Source organism: Vombatus ursinus, unplaced genomic scaffold (assembly GCF_900497805.2).
Source record: "Vombatus ursinus unplaced genomic scaffold, bare-nosed wombat genome assembly UNPS02011916.1, whole genome shotgun sequence".
Classification (NCBI taxonomy): Eukaryota; Metazoa; Chordata; class Mammalia; order Diprotodontia; family Vombatidae; genus Vombatus; species Vombatus ursinus.
This window is the reverse complement of record NW_020951694.1, coordinates 4435585-4455296: the sequence shown is the minus strand read 5'-3', so window position 1 is coordinate 4455296 and position 19712 is coordinate 4435585. Positions and strand designations below refer to the sequence as shown.

Below are 19712 nucleotides of genomic sequence, written 5' to 3'. Positions count from 1 at the left end.
TTTAAAGTTCCAGGTTTTTTGGTTGTGTTTTTTTTTTTTTTATGCCCAGTTCAAGTTTCTAGTCAATCACTGAAATTTCCACTTAGAAATTGGAGGAAATTTCGATATCAAGGGTAAAATGTTTCGTCTTTTTGGATAAAGCGATATGGTACAAAATGCATGACATTAAAAAGACACAGAGAAAACAATGAACAAAAGAATCAAAACAAAAACCCACTGTTACGCAGGGTCCGGAAGGATATTTTACTTAAACTAAGCTTAAAAAAACCAACGAAACAGGGGGATGAAAAACGGACAAATCCTATCACAGCGCGGGATTTCGAAAGTTTCCTAATCCAATCATGTAGCAGCTTCAGTACGTCTGGGTCTATAAATACGGAGCAGCAAAACACGTTCTCAGATTCTGCTGTTTCTTACTCTCTTTTATAAAACTATGGCTCGTACTAAGCAAACCGCTCGGAAATCTACAGGAGGCAAGGCTCCTAGGAAGCAATTGGCTACTAAAGCTGCTCGAAAAAGTGCTCCGGCTACCGGCGGCGTGAAGAAGCCTCACCGCTACCGCCCTGGCACCGTGGCTCTGCGGGAGATCCGCCGCTACCAAAAGTCCACCGAGCTTCTTGTTCGGAAATTGCCCTTCCAGCGGCTGGTGCGCGAGATCGCGCAGGACTTCAAGACTGACCTGCGCTTCCAGAGCTCGGCCGTCATGGCCTTGCAGGAGGCGAGCGAAGCCTATCTGGTCGGGCTGTTTGAGGACACGAATCTGTGCGCCATCCACGCCAAGCGGGTCACCATCATGCCCAAGGACATCCAGCTGGCTCGCCGCATCCGCGGGGAGAGGGCTTAAACTTGCTGGTCTTTTGTAAACTTTTCCAAAGGCTCTTCTTAGAGCCACCTACAGTTTTCGCTAAGAGCAGCTGTTGCATTCCAGGCCTTAATGAGTAAGAATAAGAATAATGTAGGTGGTCATACATCTAGTTAAGTGCCGAGGCTAATGTTGAACCAAGTATTCTGTGCAGTTCTGTATGCGGCTAAATTTGAAGGCCGTCTACAAGAGGTGCTTTGACCTCCTTTTTCCTACTTCTCTTTTAACCTATAGTCCGACTTCAGACCTAAGCAGTTCTCTTGAGGCAGCTAGGTGGCGCGATGGATAGAGTGCTGGGCCTAGAGTCAAGAAGACCTGATACTTGCTAGCCGCGTTTTGTGAACTTGGGTAAGTGTTGTGAGATCAAATGAGATGTTTGTAAAGCACTTAGCCCTGTCACATAACAGATCCCAAGTGAACATTAACATTGTTATATAAATTACTCCAAAACGAAGATCCAGGGGCTGCTAGGTGGCACATTGGGTAGAGCTCTGGCCTTGTGAGTCAGGAGGACCTGAGTTCAAATCCAGACTCACATACTTAACACTTACTAGCTGTGTGACTTTGGGCAAGTCACTTAACCCCCCCTGCCTCACCAACAAAAAAAAACCCAAAAGGAAGATCCAGGCATACTTAATTTAATTGAACAAACAGGTGTTTATGCATAAGGCATATTAGTTATAGAGGAAGCAAAAATAAAAGATCATTGTCTCCACCCTCAAGAAGTTCACAATTTTCTATTTAGGTTAAGAGACATGCAAAACTAATTATAATTTAGTACAGAATGTTTAAAGTGCAAAGGAGAAATACAAAATACTTTGAGAGAAATTAAAAGAGGGAGAGCTCTCTTCTAGACATGGCAACAAAAGGCTTCATGGAGGAAATGGCCACTGAGTTGGAGACAAGTGAAGCATAGATCTAGGTGTAACCCCAGGCATGCAAATGGGAGGGAGGAAAGCTGGGTCATGAGAAATAATTAACCAGCATTTATTAAGCACCTACTGTATGCCTGTATATTGTATCCCCAGTGGGCAGATAAAAAAGACAAAAATGAAAGTCTCAGTCCTCAAGAAGTTTTGAATGCCAAGATAATGAGTTTATACTTATTAACTTGTATTTATTTTGTATATGCTCATATATGTATGAGAAGTAGCATGGCATAGTGAATATAGAGACAGACTTGAAGACTTGAAGGCCTAAGCAAGACCAAATTCTCTCTGATACATCCTGGCTTTGTGACTGTGGGCCAATCACTTAATCTCTCAGCACTCCAGTTACTGTATGGACTCTTTGTGCTTCACTCTAGATAGAGCCTCCTGAGCTTGTATTGGTCTGATCAGCCACAGTAGGATACACTATACCTTAACTCCAACATAGTGATGTCATTTTGGTCCTCTTCAAGAAAGGAGAACACCAATCACTCCAGGCAATTCTCTAAGACTACATGTTGAAGAAAAGTTTCAGTCCTATGTTGACAGAGGGAATTTCCTCTTGTGGGAGTTCTCTATACCAATGAAATCATAGGTCTAGTAGCCATCTCTAGTACAGGTTGTACTGCATGATATTCTATCATGTAAGCTCCTTGAGGACAGAGACTTTCATTTTTGTCATTTTTATTTGTATGCAGCACCTAGCACTATGTTTAGCTTACAGTAGGTACTTAAATAAATGTTTGTTGATTGATTTGGACTTCAATGGAATCATTAAGACATTACAGCCCAAGTACTCTAGATATTACACTGATTTAAAGATGAAATTGTAGGCAATCATTGCTATAGGTTTCTGAGCAGAGGAATGATGTGGTCAGATTGGTGCCTTAGAAATGTTACAAAAGCTCTAAATCTGGGATTTTCAGCATGTCAGCTAGAGAACTCTGGAGATCCTAGAGACCCTTTCAGTGGATCTGTGAAGACAAAATTTCCGTAATAGTACTATGACATTTTAATTGCTAACATGGTAAATCTCAATACATAAAACCTAGATGAATGTAAGCTCTTTGGGGTGATCCTCAGTTTTTAAGAGTGTAAAAGGATCCTAATACCAAACAGTTTGAGAACCACTGCTCTAAAAATGTCATCCTCAGCTCCTCATTTTTTCTCATCCCAAATATACAATACATTGACAAATCTTATCATTTCTACCTTCTTAACATTTCTTCTGTGTCTCATTCTCTCCATTCACAAAGCCACAGACTTATTTCAGGCCCTCATCACCTCCTACCTCACAACTACTATAACCCTCTAATTGGTCTTTCAAATCTCTCTCCACTCCAATCCATTCTCTATTCAGCTGCCATGATGATTTTTCTAAAGTGTATTATCTGACCATGTTTTCCCATTCACTACTTGATGAGTTCCAAAGGCTACCTAGTAACATATTATATTATTGCCCTAGCTTTGCATTTCTAGCACTACATTGTATAGTAATGATATTAATGGACATCCTTGCTTTACCTTTGACCTTATTGGAAAGGCCTCCAGTTTATTGGATTTCATTTTATCTAAAATGGAATAATTTCATTAGAAATAATGCTAACTGAGGGTTTTAGATAGATACAACTTATATTAAGAAAAGATCTCCTACGCTTTCTAATATTTTTCATAGGAATGTGCATTGTATTGAGGAAATTAATTTTTGGTCCTATATTTTATATTTGACTTTGTGCAGTAACAATTCTGTTAAATCTGAAGCCTATTCTCTGAGGTTTGGGTGGAGAAGCTTAGGTGTGCTAAAGTCCAAACCTCCCCTCTCTCTGATGTTAGATACCAAGGATACAATGCTGATACTAAAAGAAAAACTCTGTTCTCAACACTCCCATAAAACATTGTTTCATTACGTCCTTCAAGGCTTGTGGCATATTCCTGAGAAGCTAGGGACACCTGGCCTTGTCCCATCTTTAACCAATTAAGGTGGTCTTATGGAATTCCCCAATCCCTAGTAAGTTTACCCTTATCAGGGACCTCAGGGAATAGCTAGAACCTGTAAATTTACAAAGGCATTCCTTAGAGATGATGAGAGGTGGTCCTCATAGTATGTGGGGGCTATGTCAGATTTCTTTGATGCAGCCAATAATTATCTTTCATCTCTGTCCTGCTGGACAGTTAGATGCTTTCTGTTTTGTTCTTTGTTCTACAATTATAAAAATGTACTGCATCTTTAATTCAGTGTTTCTTAGCCAGAGGCAGGGCCATTTGACATATCCTTTATTAGGTCACCTGCTCCTCATTTAACTCCAATTCACTTGCATCTCCTTCTTGATGGCATGATCCTCTTTGAGGACAAAGGACAAACAACAACCAGCCTGTCATAACAAACAATGTCTTACTCGGAGATTTGCCTCAGTTTGCCTCTTTGTTAAATTTCAAATGAAACAGTATCTTTTCAAAAGCTTTTTCTGTGACTTATTGCTATAATTTTAAGTTTTTTTGTTCTTGTTATTAATATGGTCAATTATTTTCATAGTTTTCTTAATATTGGACCAGTCCTGCATTCCTGGTATAAATCTAACCTTGTCATAGTGCACAATTTTTGATCCGTTGCTGTACTGTCCTTACTAATATCATATTTAAGTTTTTTTATATCAATATTCGTTAGGGATATTGGTCTATAGTTTCTTTCTCATTTTTGACTGTCCCTGGTTTAGCTATCAAGACCATTTTGGTATCAAAGAAATTTGGTAGGATCCTTTCTTTACCTATTTTTCTTGAACAACTTAATGTAATGTTGAAATTAATTGTACTTATTAATTAATTGTAAATGTTTGATATAATTCACTTGTTCATCCATTTGCTACTGGGTTTGTTTCTTTGGGAATTCATTTATGCCTTGTTCAATTTTCTTTTCTAAGATTGGGTTATTTAGATTTTCTTTCTTGTCTATTAATCTGGGCATTTTATATTTTTGTAAATATTTATCCATTTTATCTAAATTATTTATTATTGGTATATGATTATGTTCTTACATTATATATAAGTATATAATAAGTTCTTAATAAGTTATTTTATTTTTTATTGGTAGTAAATTAACATTTTTTCATTTCTGATGATTTGGTTTACCTCTTTTTTAAAACAAAGTAGTTAATAGTTTATTTTATTGATTTAAAAAAACAGCTAATTTTTTATTAATTCAATGATTTTTTTCCTGTTAATTTTGTTGATCTCTTTGATTTTCATGATTTTCATTTTAGTGTTTAACTAGAGGATTTTAATTTATTGTTTTTTCAGGTTTTTTTTTTAGTTGTATGCCCAACTTGATATGTTCTTTATTTTATTGATGAAAGTGTTTAAAGATATAAATTTTCCTCCAAAGACTACTTTGACTTCATCCCCAAAATATTGGTATATTATTTCATTTAAGTAAATTATTGATTGTTTCTATGATTTTTGCTCCATCCATTCTTTAGGATTATTTAGTCTCCAATTAGTGTAAATTGTATCTATCAGTGGCCCTTTGAATATAATTTTTATTGCATTGTGATCTATAAAAGATGTGTTTAATATCTCTGCATTCCTGCATTTGTTTGTGAGATTTTTATGCCCTAATACATGGTTAATGTTTTTAAAGTTTCCATGAACAGCTGAGAAATAGGTAAAATGTATATTCATTTCTATTCTCATTCTATAATCTCCAGAGGTATATTATATCTAACTTTTCAAGATTTTCACTTGTTTATTATTATAGTTTGTTTTGCCTTAACTAGATCTGAGAGGAATAAATTGAAGTCCCCGACCATTATAATTTTACTATTTCTTCTCGTAACTCATTTAACTTTGCTTTTAGGTATATGGATGCTGTGCCAGTTAGTACATATATGCTTAGTATTGATATTAATTCATTGTCTGTGGTACATTTCAGTAAAATGTAGTTTCCTTGTTTATCTCTTTTGATCGTTTTTGCTTTTGCTTTGTCTGAGATCATGATTGCTTTCCTTGCCTTATTTTAACTCTCTATGGATCTTTCTGTTTTAAATGTGTTTCTTATAAACAACATGACACTGAATTCTATTTTCTAATCCATTTTGCTATTTTCAGACTTATGGGTGATTTCATATCATTCATATTCAAAATTATGATTGTTAATTTCATATTTTCCTCCATACTATTCTCTTATTCTTTTCCTTTTATTTGTTACTGCCTTGTCTTCATAAAGAGGATGATGAAAATAAGTTTGGTCAAATTTTCTTCTGTTCTCCTGCCCCTCTTCTGCTTCTCTGACTCAGAGCCCATTAGCAACCTCTTATTCTTTCTTTTCTTTTCAGCCCCTCTTTGAAATTCACCAACTTAATTATAGTTTATTTTGCTCAAAATTAATCCCTGCTCTCTTTCTTATTGCCTCCCCTTTCCCATTTTCTCTGTCCCTCTTATTTCTAAATTGAGCGATACCCAATTATGCATGTGTATATGTGCATTTGTGTGCTTCTCTGTGTGTATATTCTTCCTTCATTTGACCATTTCAGATGAGAGTAAAATTCAAGTGTTGACTACCTCCCCCAACCCCTTCTCCTTGCCTATAAAGATATCTACTTATGCACCCTAATTATAAGATTATTTCCCCCCATATTTCCTCTCACTCCTCCCCACTTCCACCTGGTATATTCCTTTCCCCCTCTCTTTCCATTATTTATAAGATAATTGAAACATAACAGAACCTTTTCTTTTCTTTTTTTTTTTTTTTCGCTTTTTGGTGAGGCAATTGGGGTTAAGTGACTTGCCCAGAGTCTCACAGCTAGTGAGTGTTACTCATCTGAGGCCAAATTTGAACTCAGGTCCTCCTGACTCCAGGGTTGGTGTTTTATACACTGCACCACCTCGCTGCCCCTATAACAGCACCATTCTGTGGCTCTCTGCCCCATTCCCTTTATGACCCCTGATGATGATAAGGTTCAGAGGGAATTCATGCATCATCTCCCCATATTTGAATTGTAAACAATTTATCTTAAATCTCTTGTAATTGTTTGCTCATGTTCACTTTTTAGGTTTCTCTTGACTCTTGTGTTTGTATTTCAAAGTTTTCATACAGCTCTGGTCTTTCTTTTCATCAGAAATGCTTGAAAGTTCCCTATTTCATTAAAGATCCATTCCCTCCCCCTTCCCCCATCATGGTATTATGCTCAGTTTTTCTGGGTAAGTTATCCTTTGTTGTAAACCTATATCTTTCATCTTCTGGAATATCATATTATAAGCTCTTTGTTCTTTTATAGTATCGGCTGTTAAATCATGTGTGATCCTGACTATGGTTCTTCTCTAATTGAATTCTTTCTGACTGCTTACAGTATTTTTTCTTTGAGCTGAAAGTTCTGGATTTGGGCAATACTATTCCTGAGAATTTTCATTTTGGGGTTTCTTCCAAGAGGTGACTGGTGGATTCTATTTCCATTTTCTGGTTCTGAGAAATCTGCAATTTTCTTTTATGTTTTTTTGAAATATGATGTTTAAATTTTTAGGTTTTTTTTTTTGTAATGGCTCTCAGGTGGTCCAATGATTTATCAATTCTCTCTCTTTGATCTATCTTCCAGGCGAGTTGTTTTTGTCATGAGACATTTTATTTACATTTTTGCAGTCTTTTGACTTCATTTTAAAATTTCTTATTGTCTCAAAAAGTCATTAACTTCTGTTTTGTCGATTCTAATTTTAGGGAATAATTTTGTTAGATAAGTTTTTGTACATCTTCTTTCAAATTGTTAATTCTCAAATCATTCTTCCATAGCTCTCTTTCTCTTTCCCCATTTTTCTCTCTACCACTTTCATCTTATTTTGAAAATCATTTTTAAACTCTTTTTGAAACCCTTATTTCTTCGAGGAACTCTGGTTGAGCTTGCATCCAATATGTGTTTGCACTCATATTGTGTGTGTGTGTGTGTGTATGCATGTATGTATGTATGTATGTGTGTGTGTGTGTGTGTTTCCTGAGCTTCCCTGTCAACAAAATAGCTCTACATAGGTTTTTTTTTTCTTCGCTCACTCTTCCATCCCATTTCTCGATTGTGGATTTTATGTTAGAGCTGGGCTCTGGGCACTTCTGGCGTGAATGTCTGAACTGAGATTTTATCGTATTGGGTCCTTTTGCTGCTCTTCTTGAGACATTGGAGCACTGTGTTATTCCAGGATCTCAAGCCAACTCAGGCTCAGGACCAGCAAACTTTCAATACTTGCCTAGTGGTGTGATTCAGGGCAAAGTCTGATCATTGTCCTCCTGGTTTGAGCTGGTTTTGGGTCTTCACAATACTCCATTTGGTTTACCAGTGGTTAGAAGTTCCAGTAGATGACTACCAGATTCAGCCAGCTGGAAAGCTCTTACTGGTTTAGATGGACAAAACTGTAGGATTCCCTTTGGTCTGGGATTGCTGTCCTGGCAATTCCTTGCAGTCTTCAGACTCAGTTTCTGGATCAGTCAGAGCTACTCACCATTGTTTGTTTTGACACTTGTGCTTCACTCAGTACATACTATAGGGTCTGTGACTGTCCCTCACCCTGGAACATCATTCCACTCTGGATCTGTGACCTGGAATTGCCCAGTCACCTCAGCTGCTAGTGCCTTCTCCTTCAGATTGACTTCCACCCACTCTATATATATCTTTTATGTACCTAGTCATTTATGGATCATATCCTCCATTAGAATATAAGCCTGGACATAAAAAACATTTAAAAAATACTTGTCGACTGACTGTGGCATATTAAATGATGGTAAAGGGCAGGGACTGGTCTTAGGAAGACCAATTACCAATTAGGGAAATTAAGCATAGAGGATAGAGTGGGATTTTGAGGTTAGAAAGACTGGTTTCAAGTCCTGTCACTAACATATACTGGCTGTGTGATCTTATGAAAGTCATCTATCCCCTCAGTACCCAAAACACTCTAAGACTATAAATTTCTGGGCAACTGCCAGTCTGCATTGCTATAGGGATATCACAGGTCCAATTTCATCAAAAAGATGACAGATTTTGTCTTGAATGAATGGGAAAATTTTTATGTCTGTGAAAATAAATATGAGGAGAGGGAAGGGCAAATTTGTTTTTGTTTTTTACTTATTAAAACAGAATTTTTGATAGGAAAATAAACATAACACATGTTATATCAGGATAATTCATTTTTTTATGGGGGGGAGAATGTAGTGGCAACTTGTCTTTTCTTCTTCAGCATCACTTTTTTTCAACTGCCTACTCCCTTCTCATTCCATCCCCTGAGAAAGCAATTCAGGATTCCAGAGGAATTCAGGGCCTGAAGGTACAACTAAGGGTGGAAATTAGGGACTCTGCTATCCCTATACATGAGGGCTAATGATGGCAGGAAATAAAAGTTGTGGTAAAGAAGCCACAAGACTTTAAAGTCACTGAAACCTAACCTAGTATTGGGAATGGAGACCCACTTGGTGGATTCCTGACCATGGGATATGTTTCCATGAGTCAGAGATGGGCAGAATTGTAATGCAAAAAGGAAGAAGAGCCAGGCGTCCAAGTGCTCTCAGATAAGGGAAGGCAGTACTGTAATAGCCTTCATAGCCATTCAGACTAACTGATTACTAAAATGCCAATAACTGAGAACTGTAGAAGACAGCCAACACTATCTGCTAGAAAACTGCAGGGGGAAGTAATGCTTCATAGGACAATAAGGGAGTGACAAAAAATAGCAACAGCCCTACCCTATCCCTACCCAATCATCTAGTGTAATCTACTGAGAAATGGAGGCAGAGCAATGAATTATACAATGAAGATGGCCAGAAGAACCGTGGAGAACACCAGTAAGGAACAGCCACAAGTAGGAGAACCACATTAGAGAAAACACTTGCCATAAGTGGTTAAGAGGATAGAGAGGCCTTTGGGAAAGAATTGTTCACAGCTGGGCATCATTTTCTGTACATTCTATTTGTTTTCTACGACCTATAAATAAACTTGTACATTTTTGTGAGTTGTTTATTTGCAAAGGAAGTTTGTGACAACACACTGGGTGGTGTCAGGATATTTGCACATTAAATGAGATACAAAATCAAAACCAAAGAGCATGTCAATTCTGATGAATGAACTGGAAGTCCCAATGGAGGGGCAGTGGTCCAATATAATCTATCTTCCAGTGAGTAAACATGAAGAAGTCTCCTAGGTCTTTCATAGGGGAGAAAGGAAGGATGGCTTTGCTAGCATAATGGACATTCCCCTCAAGGAAATCAGCTTAGCTAATAGGGAGTCCATGCCTTACTAGCTGTAGATCATAACACCTAAGAGGTCCACTGTGCTAATGGGCCCATTGTAGAATGGGATCATTAATATATTTAACTTAATGCACTAGTTCCTATCAATACAACTTTGATGAACTAAGTGGATGACCAAATTTTCAAATAAATTTAGAGTGTGGATTCTTTTTCAGGTTGGATTATATGTCCTCTGAAGTCACTTTTAACTCTGAATTTCAGGAATTCTGTAACTGATGTACATTGACATATATTACATATATGTAGTATTGTTGGCCCCAAGAAAGTACATCTTATCAAAGACTTCAGTGGGATTCTTCATTGTTTTCTTAGTTTTTATGATGACACAGTCCTAACCATTTGGTACTTCCCACTATGTTGGTGAAAAACAATTCACCATATGTATAGCTAGGAGTTCAGCTCACTGGAAGGAATGACGTCCACCAGGGCCTAAAAGTGTTTCATGTTTTAATGTTTTAAGTATTATTTGATTCCCCTGGCTTTGAAGTCAGGCTGCCCTAGGAATAAGTTCAATCTGCTTCAGCTCAGGTGGTACCCTGTTGTAGGCATGGTTCTAACTCTAGCACCCTCTTGGTGCTTAATGTTAGGACTTAATGTTAGGACTTAATGAAGCACTTGTGAGTCATTGAACAAAGAAGTTTACTTTGTTCCATCACCTCAAGGTTATACAGCAAGGATACAATGAACCTTAGCTTCTCTAAATGAAGCCCCCCTCTATCTTCATCTGGAAATGTATCTGGTCAATAGGTCATCAGGGAATCAGGGTAGGGTGAGGTGGTTGGGGAGTCTACTGCCTCAAAAAAGCTACATCAGGGAAATGCTGGGCCTATCACACATTGGACCATGGGTCTTTACAACTGGGAGCCCTGTCCTAGATCTGAGGAGCTGATTCTCATCAACCCCAAGAGCTTAATACCATTTTGTGAGCCCCACACATGTCTGGGAGTCATATGAGTCTGTTTTCTTTTTGAATGAAGCATGTTTGTTCTATTATCTGGTAAATTTAGTCCTCTTTTTGAGGAACTGCAGAGATCTTTGCAGAAATTTTGTCTAGAATTGCATCTAGACAGTTCTCTTCATTGGCAAGAGAGCTTTTGAGGAAGAATATGGGTTGTCTTACGTGCCAGAAGAACTTATGGAGGAATTTTTACTAAGGACAATTTGGCTTCTTACCTAAAATGGAGGAGGTAACTTTCAGATAACCCTAAATTCTCAGTTCCCCTTGGAAGGGATTTGCATGCTTTGGGCACTGCTATAAGATTGGCCCTGTGATAGTATCCTCTTAAAGTGAGATTATAAGCTTATAGAGTACACTGATGGAAAAATACTGACAATAACATTTTTCTAAGGTTAGTACAGTTATGATCCCCAAATGATATTTTGTCTCCCACCAGTTTGTTTTTTCTCCCTCATAACAAACCCCCCAAATTATGTTTTGCCCTGACCTCTGATATGCATTCCACTAGCTCCAGGAAGGCAATCCAAAATCATAAGAACCATACCCTCAGAAGGGTACTTTGGAGCATAATCTCCCCTCCAGTAGGAGCATACTTTCCTTCAGGAGAATCATCCTGGCCTTCCTAATGAACTCTCTGTGCTTTGTGCTCCCTAACGAAGCACTGCCCTACATCTAGGTTAGTGTATATGTCAGAATTCTCTCTCCTCTTCCTCCTCTTCCCATTGCTAGCAATAAAGCTTTGCACTGAACTGACTTCCATTGTTTTTACATGTTATTCTCAGCACCTGAAATCATTGAGGGATTGTATTCCCTGATTTCTCTTAATGGCCCATGGGTCTCTCCTTAAACATAAACTGGGTACCTGGACAAGGACTTACCCTATTCACAGCATCACCCACACTGGAGGAAGTAGAACACTGTGAGCCCACTTGTAGAAAGCAAGGGTCAATAGGGGAATCCTTCATCTTCCCAGGAGGGACTTCATTTTGCCAGAGGATTGTCACAATAACAGGATTTCATTTGAAACTAGACTTCACCTTTGAAATGTGGGGCTCATTCTGTCCTTTCATTTTCTTTATTTTTTCACTTGTATTAAATTTTTGTTTGATTTTAATTTGTGGCATTTTCTAATTGCTTTGGGTTGGAAGAGGACACTGTGAAAAGGCAAATAGTAACCTAAGATATGGGTAAGGATTGGTCCTTTGATTTCATTGGTATAGGAAACTTCCAGAAGAGGAAATTTTCTCCACTAATACAGGCAAAACCTTTTTTGAAATTTATAGTCTTAACAGGGTTACCTAGAGCACTGAAGGGGTGTGTCACACAGCCAGAATGTCAAAAGTGGCACTTGAACTCTGATCAGTGAGTCAAGTTAAGAAATATTTGGCAAGTACTTACTATGTGCCAGACACTGTGTTAAGTGGTAGGGATTCAATGAAAGGCCAAAACTGCCCCTGTCCACAAAAAAGCTTACATTTAAACAATATCTCTATCACGACTTACATAGAAGATATTTACAGAGTAGATGAAAAGTAATCTGAGAGGGGGAGACATTAGCAGCTGAGAAGAACTGGAAAGGTCTCCCACTAAAGGTAAGATTTAAGCTGTCTTGAAGGAAGCCAGAGAAATTTAAAAGTAGAGGTTTCTTCCTAACTCGAAGGCCAGTTCTCTGTCAATCATGTCATGCTATCTCAGCTTAACTTTGTAAAATGTTGTTTGTATAAATTGTATAACTTTTTATTTGGGATTTAGTGTTATTTCCAAGCCCACTAGCTATGCTAGATTTTGTACCTCATAAAAGACTATTAATTGTGACATTGTCTAATAAGTGCGCTGAATGGACTGCTTGGGACATTTTACATGGAATGTAGACTGTTAAGAATTTTGTCTGCACATTGCAGTCACATGGACTGCAATCCATGCAAGGAATGGTGGGAGATGGGTCAGGGAGAGAGAAAAGGTAAGTCATTTTAAAGGTACTTGAAAGATACAAACCTCCCCAGGTTTCCAGAGAAATTTCCAGAATTGTAAATAGGGACAAATGTGCCAAATGTATCCCAGGAGATGTTCTAGGGATAGAAAATATTTACCTCTGAGTAGAGTGTGATGGAGGTGATCAGAGGAACTCTCTAATCTGCTCTACTGGGTTTTGTAGGGCCATTACATGGAACATGCATAGGAATGACTCTGTGCCCTGGGTCACATTCTGTATGTATCCTGGGTCACCACTTTAGAATGACGCAATAATCCTTTAGTGGTAGAAGGGAGGGCTATGCCAAAGAGGATTGGCTCCTGAGCCAGGAAGAACTACTTCTTAAGTAATCTTTAAAAGGAGTTACACATTTTTTATCTTTATTCCTGGCTGCTGAACGTGTCAGAATCCTTAGTTCTCCCCAAGACTTCCAGTGGGGGAAGAGGATAAGGAATGATATCACTAATAACTCAAATGTGTTAGTGAGAGGTTATGTGTGTTTAGGTAAGCTACAGGCTGAATCTTGAGTCCCCAACTGTTTTGTGTTTCTTTTCCTGAGCAAAGGTGACTAAACAATAATCCTGAGATTCCTGGCTATGGCAACAAGCCCATGAGATTGAGAGTCTGGGAATTCCCTGGGTCTGGACCAAGGCTGCCCTAGAGAAAGTGATCACATCTTCTCAAAGGGATGACGACTGTCAGGAGGATACTTCAGGTGAAAGGACTAAGAAAGCCCAAACCAGGATATTGCTTGGCAGAAGATAACCTTCATCCAGTTGCATATGTCTCAGTAGATAGTGAAACATATCAATCAGTCCCCAAAAGTATTTCATGTTAATGTTGTAAGTATAAACCTCATAGGGAGATCATTTGTTTTAAGTATTTGCCAAAGTATACATATGATTTTTTTATTTTAAACATTTTTGTGGTAAAAGAAACAGCCATTCTTACTTTGTACATTAAGTACATATTCTAAACATGATCCCATTACTTTTGGGGGAAACCCTGGATATGGACTAAACCTAAGCCTTGTTTTAGAGATTTTCCCAAGTTTTACTCTGGGATAGGTGTATAGTAAGCAAGAGTATGAGAAAAGCCTTATTCCTTTGTTTTAGGGCTCCCCTAGGACTGAACTTCATTTGCTTGAGCATAGAGCCAGAGCCCTTCAGTGGGAGAAGTCCTACTCATTTCATAACATAGCTCTTTGTCTAAATGTAAGTAGGTGTTTCCCCATTTGTGTGTGTGTGTGTGTGTGTGTGTGTGTGTGTGTGTGTGTGTGAATTCTACAGTCAGTACAGATGGGCACCTTGACTAGAGATTCATTAAGTGAGAGGGTATCAACATTTTCTTGCAAGTTTGTGTTAGTTTACCTTGGCTTGGTCTTTTCTTGTATATACTGCATATACAGGGAACTCAGGTTGAAATAGGACCTCATGTCTTCAGTCTAATGTTCACTTTCTTCCAAAGCGAAGCAGTAAGCTAAGCCTAATCTCTCAAATCAGATGTTTGGTTTTTGGTTTTTTGGGTTGGTTTTTTTTGGGGAGGGGGTGGAGGGGTGGGAGGGTTTGTTATTTGTTTTTTGCAGCTTAAGACAATGTCTGGCTCTGGTGCCTTCCCAAATTCAAACTTGGACTCTCTCCTATTCATCCCTACCCCTTTCTTTTTAAACACTAGCCCTAATTCTAGAGAAGCTAATATCTCCAACCAGTTGGAAATAGCCAAGTCAGCCCTGAAGAAAGGCTTAGAGCTTTGGATTTGGAGTCAGAGAATTTGGGTTTTGAACCCAAGTCCCTTTCTGGTGATTTTCAATCTTGAATTTCCAACTACATATTAGACATCTCAAACTAGATGTCTTATTGATACCTTAAACTCAGCATGTCCAAAACTGATTTCATTATCTTTCCTCCCCCATTCTCTTCTCCTTCCAAACTTTCATATTACTCTAAAGGGAACCACCATCCTCTCAGTCACCCAGGCTCAACACTTAGGTATCATCCTCCATTCTCATCCCCCATATCAATCTGTTGCCAAGGTCTGTGGATTTCACCTTTGTAACATCTTCCCCATATGTATATGCCTTTGTGCCCTCTGACACTGCCACCAGGCTGGTATAGGCCTTCATCACCTCATGCTTGGACTATTGCAATAGCCTGGTGGTTGGTCTGCGTGCTGGAAATCTCTCGCCACCCCAGTCTATCCTCTACTCAGCTATCAAATCGATCTACCTAAAACAGGTCTGATCTTGTCACACTCCCCCACCTCTAATTCAGTCAGTTCCAGTTGCTCCCTATCACCTCCAGGATCAAATATAAATTCTTCTATTTGATGTTCATAACCCTTCAAAACTTGCCCTTCCCCTTAGCTTTTCAGTCTTCTAACACCCCATTCTTCAATTCACTAGCCTCCTTGCTGTTCCTTTGAACAAGACACTATATCCTAAATATGGACATTTTCACTGGCTATCCCCCATGCCTGAAATGCTCTCTGCCCTCATCTCTGCTACCTGGCTTCCCTAGCTTCCTCCAAGTCCCAGCTTTTACAGGAAACCTTTCTTGATCCCTTTCTTCTAGTGCCTTCATTCTGTTGATTATTTCTAATTTAATTAATTCAAATTATTTCCAATAGCTTACTTGTTGAACAAAATGGAGCTAACCACAGATACCTGGAGTATTTCACTAGAGACCTTTTTCCAAGTAGATTTCCAAAATGGTTGATCATCATTTTTTCCCCTGGAACAGAAATGAGATGTTATTAAGTTTGCTTTTGTAATTTTGAATAAAACTATATAATATTCCTCTAATTTACCCATCACTCTTACCTTGCTCACAAAAGGAAATAAGGCTAGTCTGGCATGACCTATTCTTGATGTATCCATGTGGGATCTTCCTCAGTGATTTTCTGGGGAAGGGGGGTGTCCAGCTGGTGACTTGGTCAGACCTGTGCTTCAGGAAAGATCACTTAAACAGCTAAGTAGAGGTTCAACTGGAGTGAGCAGAGACTTGTGGTAGGTAGCCCAACCAGCAAGTAGCCTGTATTATAAGTGTCAGAGGAGACAAGGAGGCATATGGAAGAGATACTACAATAGTCACAGTAGTCATACTGAGTGGGAAGAACATATGCAAATAAAGATATTGTAATTCTTTCTTTTTATTGGTTAGTTTACTGAATGATTATTTTTGACTAATCACAGAGCCCACATTTCTCTTCCTGTGGCTGCTATAAACGTTGCTTCACTACTCAAATTGTGTTTTAATTTCTCTACCTTTGTATTTACTTTTGCTTTTGTAGTTTTGCAGAAAGCAGAGTGGAAAATTTCCTGCCAAGACACACAAAAAAAGTCTTCTCCTATTGATCTGCAGATCCCCATTGGCTGTTTGCATTGTGGGCCACACAAAGGCAATGAATACGTATAAAAGCTTGGTGTCAAGGCACATATATACCTAGTCATTGTTCTGATATAGCTGACCGTTGAAATCTTGGGCTAGATTGGTACCGGGCCAACGACAAGTGGTACATTATCTCTCACCACCTTCAGCTGGCCATAAACAATAAGAGGCTGATATCTTTCCCAACATTCAGGCCCTGCTGGCTGCCTCAGAAGGTGGAGAGTCCCCACAAAATGCAAGCAAGGCTGATAAAGATTTTGAGCTGTCAGGCAGTTAGAATCCAAAAGAAAAGCATGATAAAAATCCAAAGGTTCTTTTGAGATTCCCCCACTCCGAAAAGATGTAGCTGTGCTACTTCCTTAAGTTGTAAAAAATGCACTGACCTCACCTTCATTGAAAAAAGTTAAGGAGCCAATAAGGCTAAAACTCATTTTGTAGGTAAGGTAAAAATAACTTACTTGCAAAATCATAGAAATAAGGAGTAGCAGTCTGAATTCCAAACCTAGTTGTTTTACTCTAGCCTGATGTTAATTTATTGTTTCTTTTCCTTTCTCTTAAGCACAATCACAAGTCATTTAAATGTAACAAACATCAAGCTTTGAAGTGTAGTGTATTAAGTTCTCTACTTAGTGATCTGGATTCAACTTCACCTTTTTACACTTGCCGCACTTCAAGGCTGAGGATCCACCTTTGATAAAATGGGGATGGATGGATGAAAGGCATTTATCAAGGGCTTACTATGAGTGAACAAGTGTGCTGAGGTTACAAATAGTAAAAGGGAGTGTTCCAACTCATTCTAACACGAGATGACACACATAGCATGATAAAAGTGTAGTTTCTCAAGGTACTACTTCTAAGTGTTGCAAAGAAAATGCTATATGGCAGCCATTCTAAAGGAAAATTCCTGCAGATAAATATCTTTTCACAAAGGGATTCTAGGCGATTTTTTTTTAAGAACTACACACACTCCTGAAACCCTACCAGATTACAGCCACATTTACAGCCATTTACAAGGATTTCAGTGTCCTTGGTGCTACTGAGTCATGTCTTCCAAGTTAGGAATAAATCGACTTACAAAAATTTTTCAATCCCTTAAGATAATCTTTAGTATAAATTAGTATAGTATGTAAACTCCTTAGAATAGGGATTGTTTCTTTGTATTCCTATCTCACAGTATTTGGAACATAGTAGGTGAGTGATAAATGCTTGGATGATTGATTGATTAACTGAAATGAATTAGAAACGAGAGAAATAGAATGAGAAATCTGGTTACAGCTAAGTAATAGTCTAAAATAACTCGGTATTTTTTCCCAAAGAAATATTTCTTTTATCCAGTAGCAGGAAACGTCAAATAGCATTTAAAATAAGATTTGTTCAACTAGACTATGACACAGTACTAAAGGAATTTTGTCAGCATGTCGGAAAGTTCCGTTTGCAGGGAATGAACAAAAGAAAAAAAATCTGAAAACGGTTGGCGCCTTCAGTTGAAAACTCGACGATGGACCAATCCGGTCTCAGCGCGGGATTTTTTGAATATGCTCTAGTCCAATCAGAAGAGAGCCTTGTCTATAAATAACGCAGTATTCTCTTTTTTTCTTCTGCCACAGTGGGGAGGGTTTTCTTATTTTATTGCGATGGCTCGTACGAAGCAGACCGCTCGTAAGTCTACCGGCGGCAAGGCGCCCCGTAAGCAGCTCGCTACGAAGGCTGCCCGCAAGAGCGCGCCGGCTACCGGCGGCGTGAAGAAGCCTCACCGCTACAGGCCCGGCACCGTGGCCCTGCGGGAGATCCGGCGCTACCAGAAGTCGACCGAGCTGCTGATCCGCAAGCTGCCTTTCCAGCGGCTGGTGCGCGAGATCGCGCAGGACTTCAAGACTGACCTGCGCTTCCAGAGCTCGGCCGTCATGGCCTTGCAGGAGGCGAGCGAAGCCTATCTGGTCGGGCTGTTTGAGGACACGAATCTGTGCGCCATCCACGCCAAGCGGGTCACTATCATGCCCAAGGACATCCAGCTGGCTCGCCGCATCCGCGGGGAGAGGGCTTAGACTATTGGCTGTCTTTGACATACCGTACCCAAAGGCTCTTTTCAGAGCCACCCACAGTTTCCCTAAATAACTGTAGCGCTCTTTCCTGTGCTGGTGTTTTTTAAGCAATTAATTTCCTTATTTGCTGCTTTTTGGGTTACTTTGCCACACACTGGCTCAAAAGTAATGGCTGCTTCAGCCATTTTAAAAACACTTCTGGAACATTGCTCAGCAGCTGGTTGTCCATTCTCAGAGTGGTCGGCTTTAGCTCAAACAGGCTCCTCAGCTGTCTAGAAAAACTGGCTTCTTTGACTTTTTGCTCACCGCTGCGGGGGGAATAAACCTAACAGTCATTTCAGACATGAACACATGTACAGATATAAAATTTACACTAAACATTTCTGTGTGTTACTGACTTAGAAAGCTTATTTGGTTTTTTTGTTTGTTTTGCCTTCACAGAAGTCTCAGTTTCTACCTACAAATGAGCAGAGAAACTTCATGTCTTTTTCTTTGTACCCTCAATCTCCAAATACATTCTTTCATGTCCACCTAGTTGAGGTGAATTGGGTCCAAATCACAGACTTTTAACCCCCAATATTACTGTTCTGAGAAGTTTAGGCTAAGGCTAAGCTCAACTGAAATTACTTCCATTTAATGTAAAGATATGTGAGTCAAGAGTACCCAGCAAAATTCCAAATACTTACTTTCTAATTTATTTATTATCTAACTGAGCTAATCTTTGCCTGCAAATGTTTCCTCACCTATGAAATAAGATTGAGGTAGAAGTCTTAAGTCCTTTCCAGTTCTAAATCCTATATGACATTCCTTATGTACCTGAAAAATTCTCAGCAGATATAGTAGCAAAATTATTTGACCTGATTAACTTTTTTGTAACCAATATATCTAATTGATTATGGATCTAAGAGGGTTATTAGGATTGAAGGATTAACAAAATAATTTAGCCTATGGTATTCAAGCATTTTAACATTTTAATGAGTCCCCCTAGCAAAGGGGCAGCTAGGTGGCACAGTGGATAGAGTGCTGGGCCTGAAGACCTGAGTTCATATTTGGCCTTGGACATTTACTAGCTATGTGACCCTGGGCAAGTCATTTAATCCTGTTTGCCTGTTTCCTCATCTATAAAATGTGCTGGAGAAAGAAATGACTCCAGTATCTTTGCCAAGAAAACCCCAGATGGGGTCACAAAGAGTGAGATACAACTGGGCAATTGGTGGGCATCAACTTTGTTTTCAGTTCGTTACTACCACAAATGGTTTTATTTTGAGTAACTTGGTTCATATGGGACTTT

The 19712-nt window shown here is 38.9% G+C and overlaps 1 protein-coding gene across 1 annotated transcript; it reads left to right on the top strand.

Annotated features, from left to right (window-relative positions):
* Positions 1-433: 433 nt before the first annotated feature.
* LOC114039364 (histone H3-like centromeric protein CSE4) lies at positions 434-18741 on the top strand. The gene is made up of 2 exons (XM_027857069.1): positions 434-838; positions 17987-18741. Exons 1-2 carry the CDS (start codon positions 434-436, stop codon positions 18422-18424), a joined length of 843 nt encoding a protein of 280 aa, XP_027712870.1. The 3' UTR covers positions 18425-18741.
* The last annotated feature ends 971 nt before the right edge of the window (positions 18742-19712 follow it).

Bases quoted from the DNA above. Each gene is read 5' to 3' on its own strand.
- LOC114039364 (XM_027857069.1), top strand. From the start codon at position 434: ATGGCTCGTACTAAGCAAACCGCTCGGAAATCTACAGGAGGCAAGGCT. The intron at 839-17,986 runs GCTTAAACTTGC...CTTCTGCCACAG, and splicing joins GCCGCATCCGCGGGGAGAGG to TGGGGAGGGTTTTCTTATTT.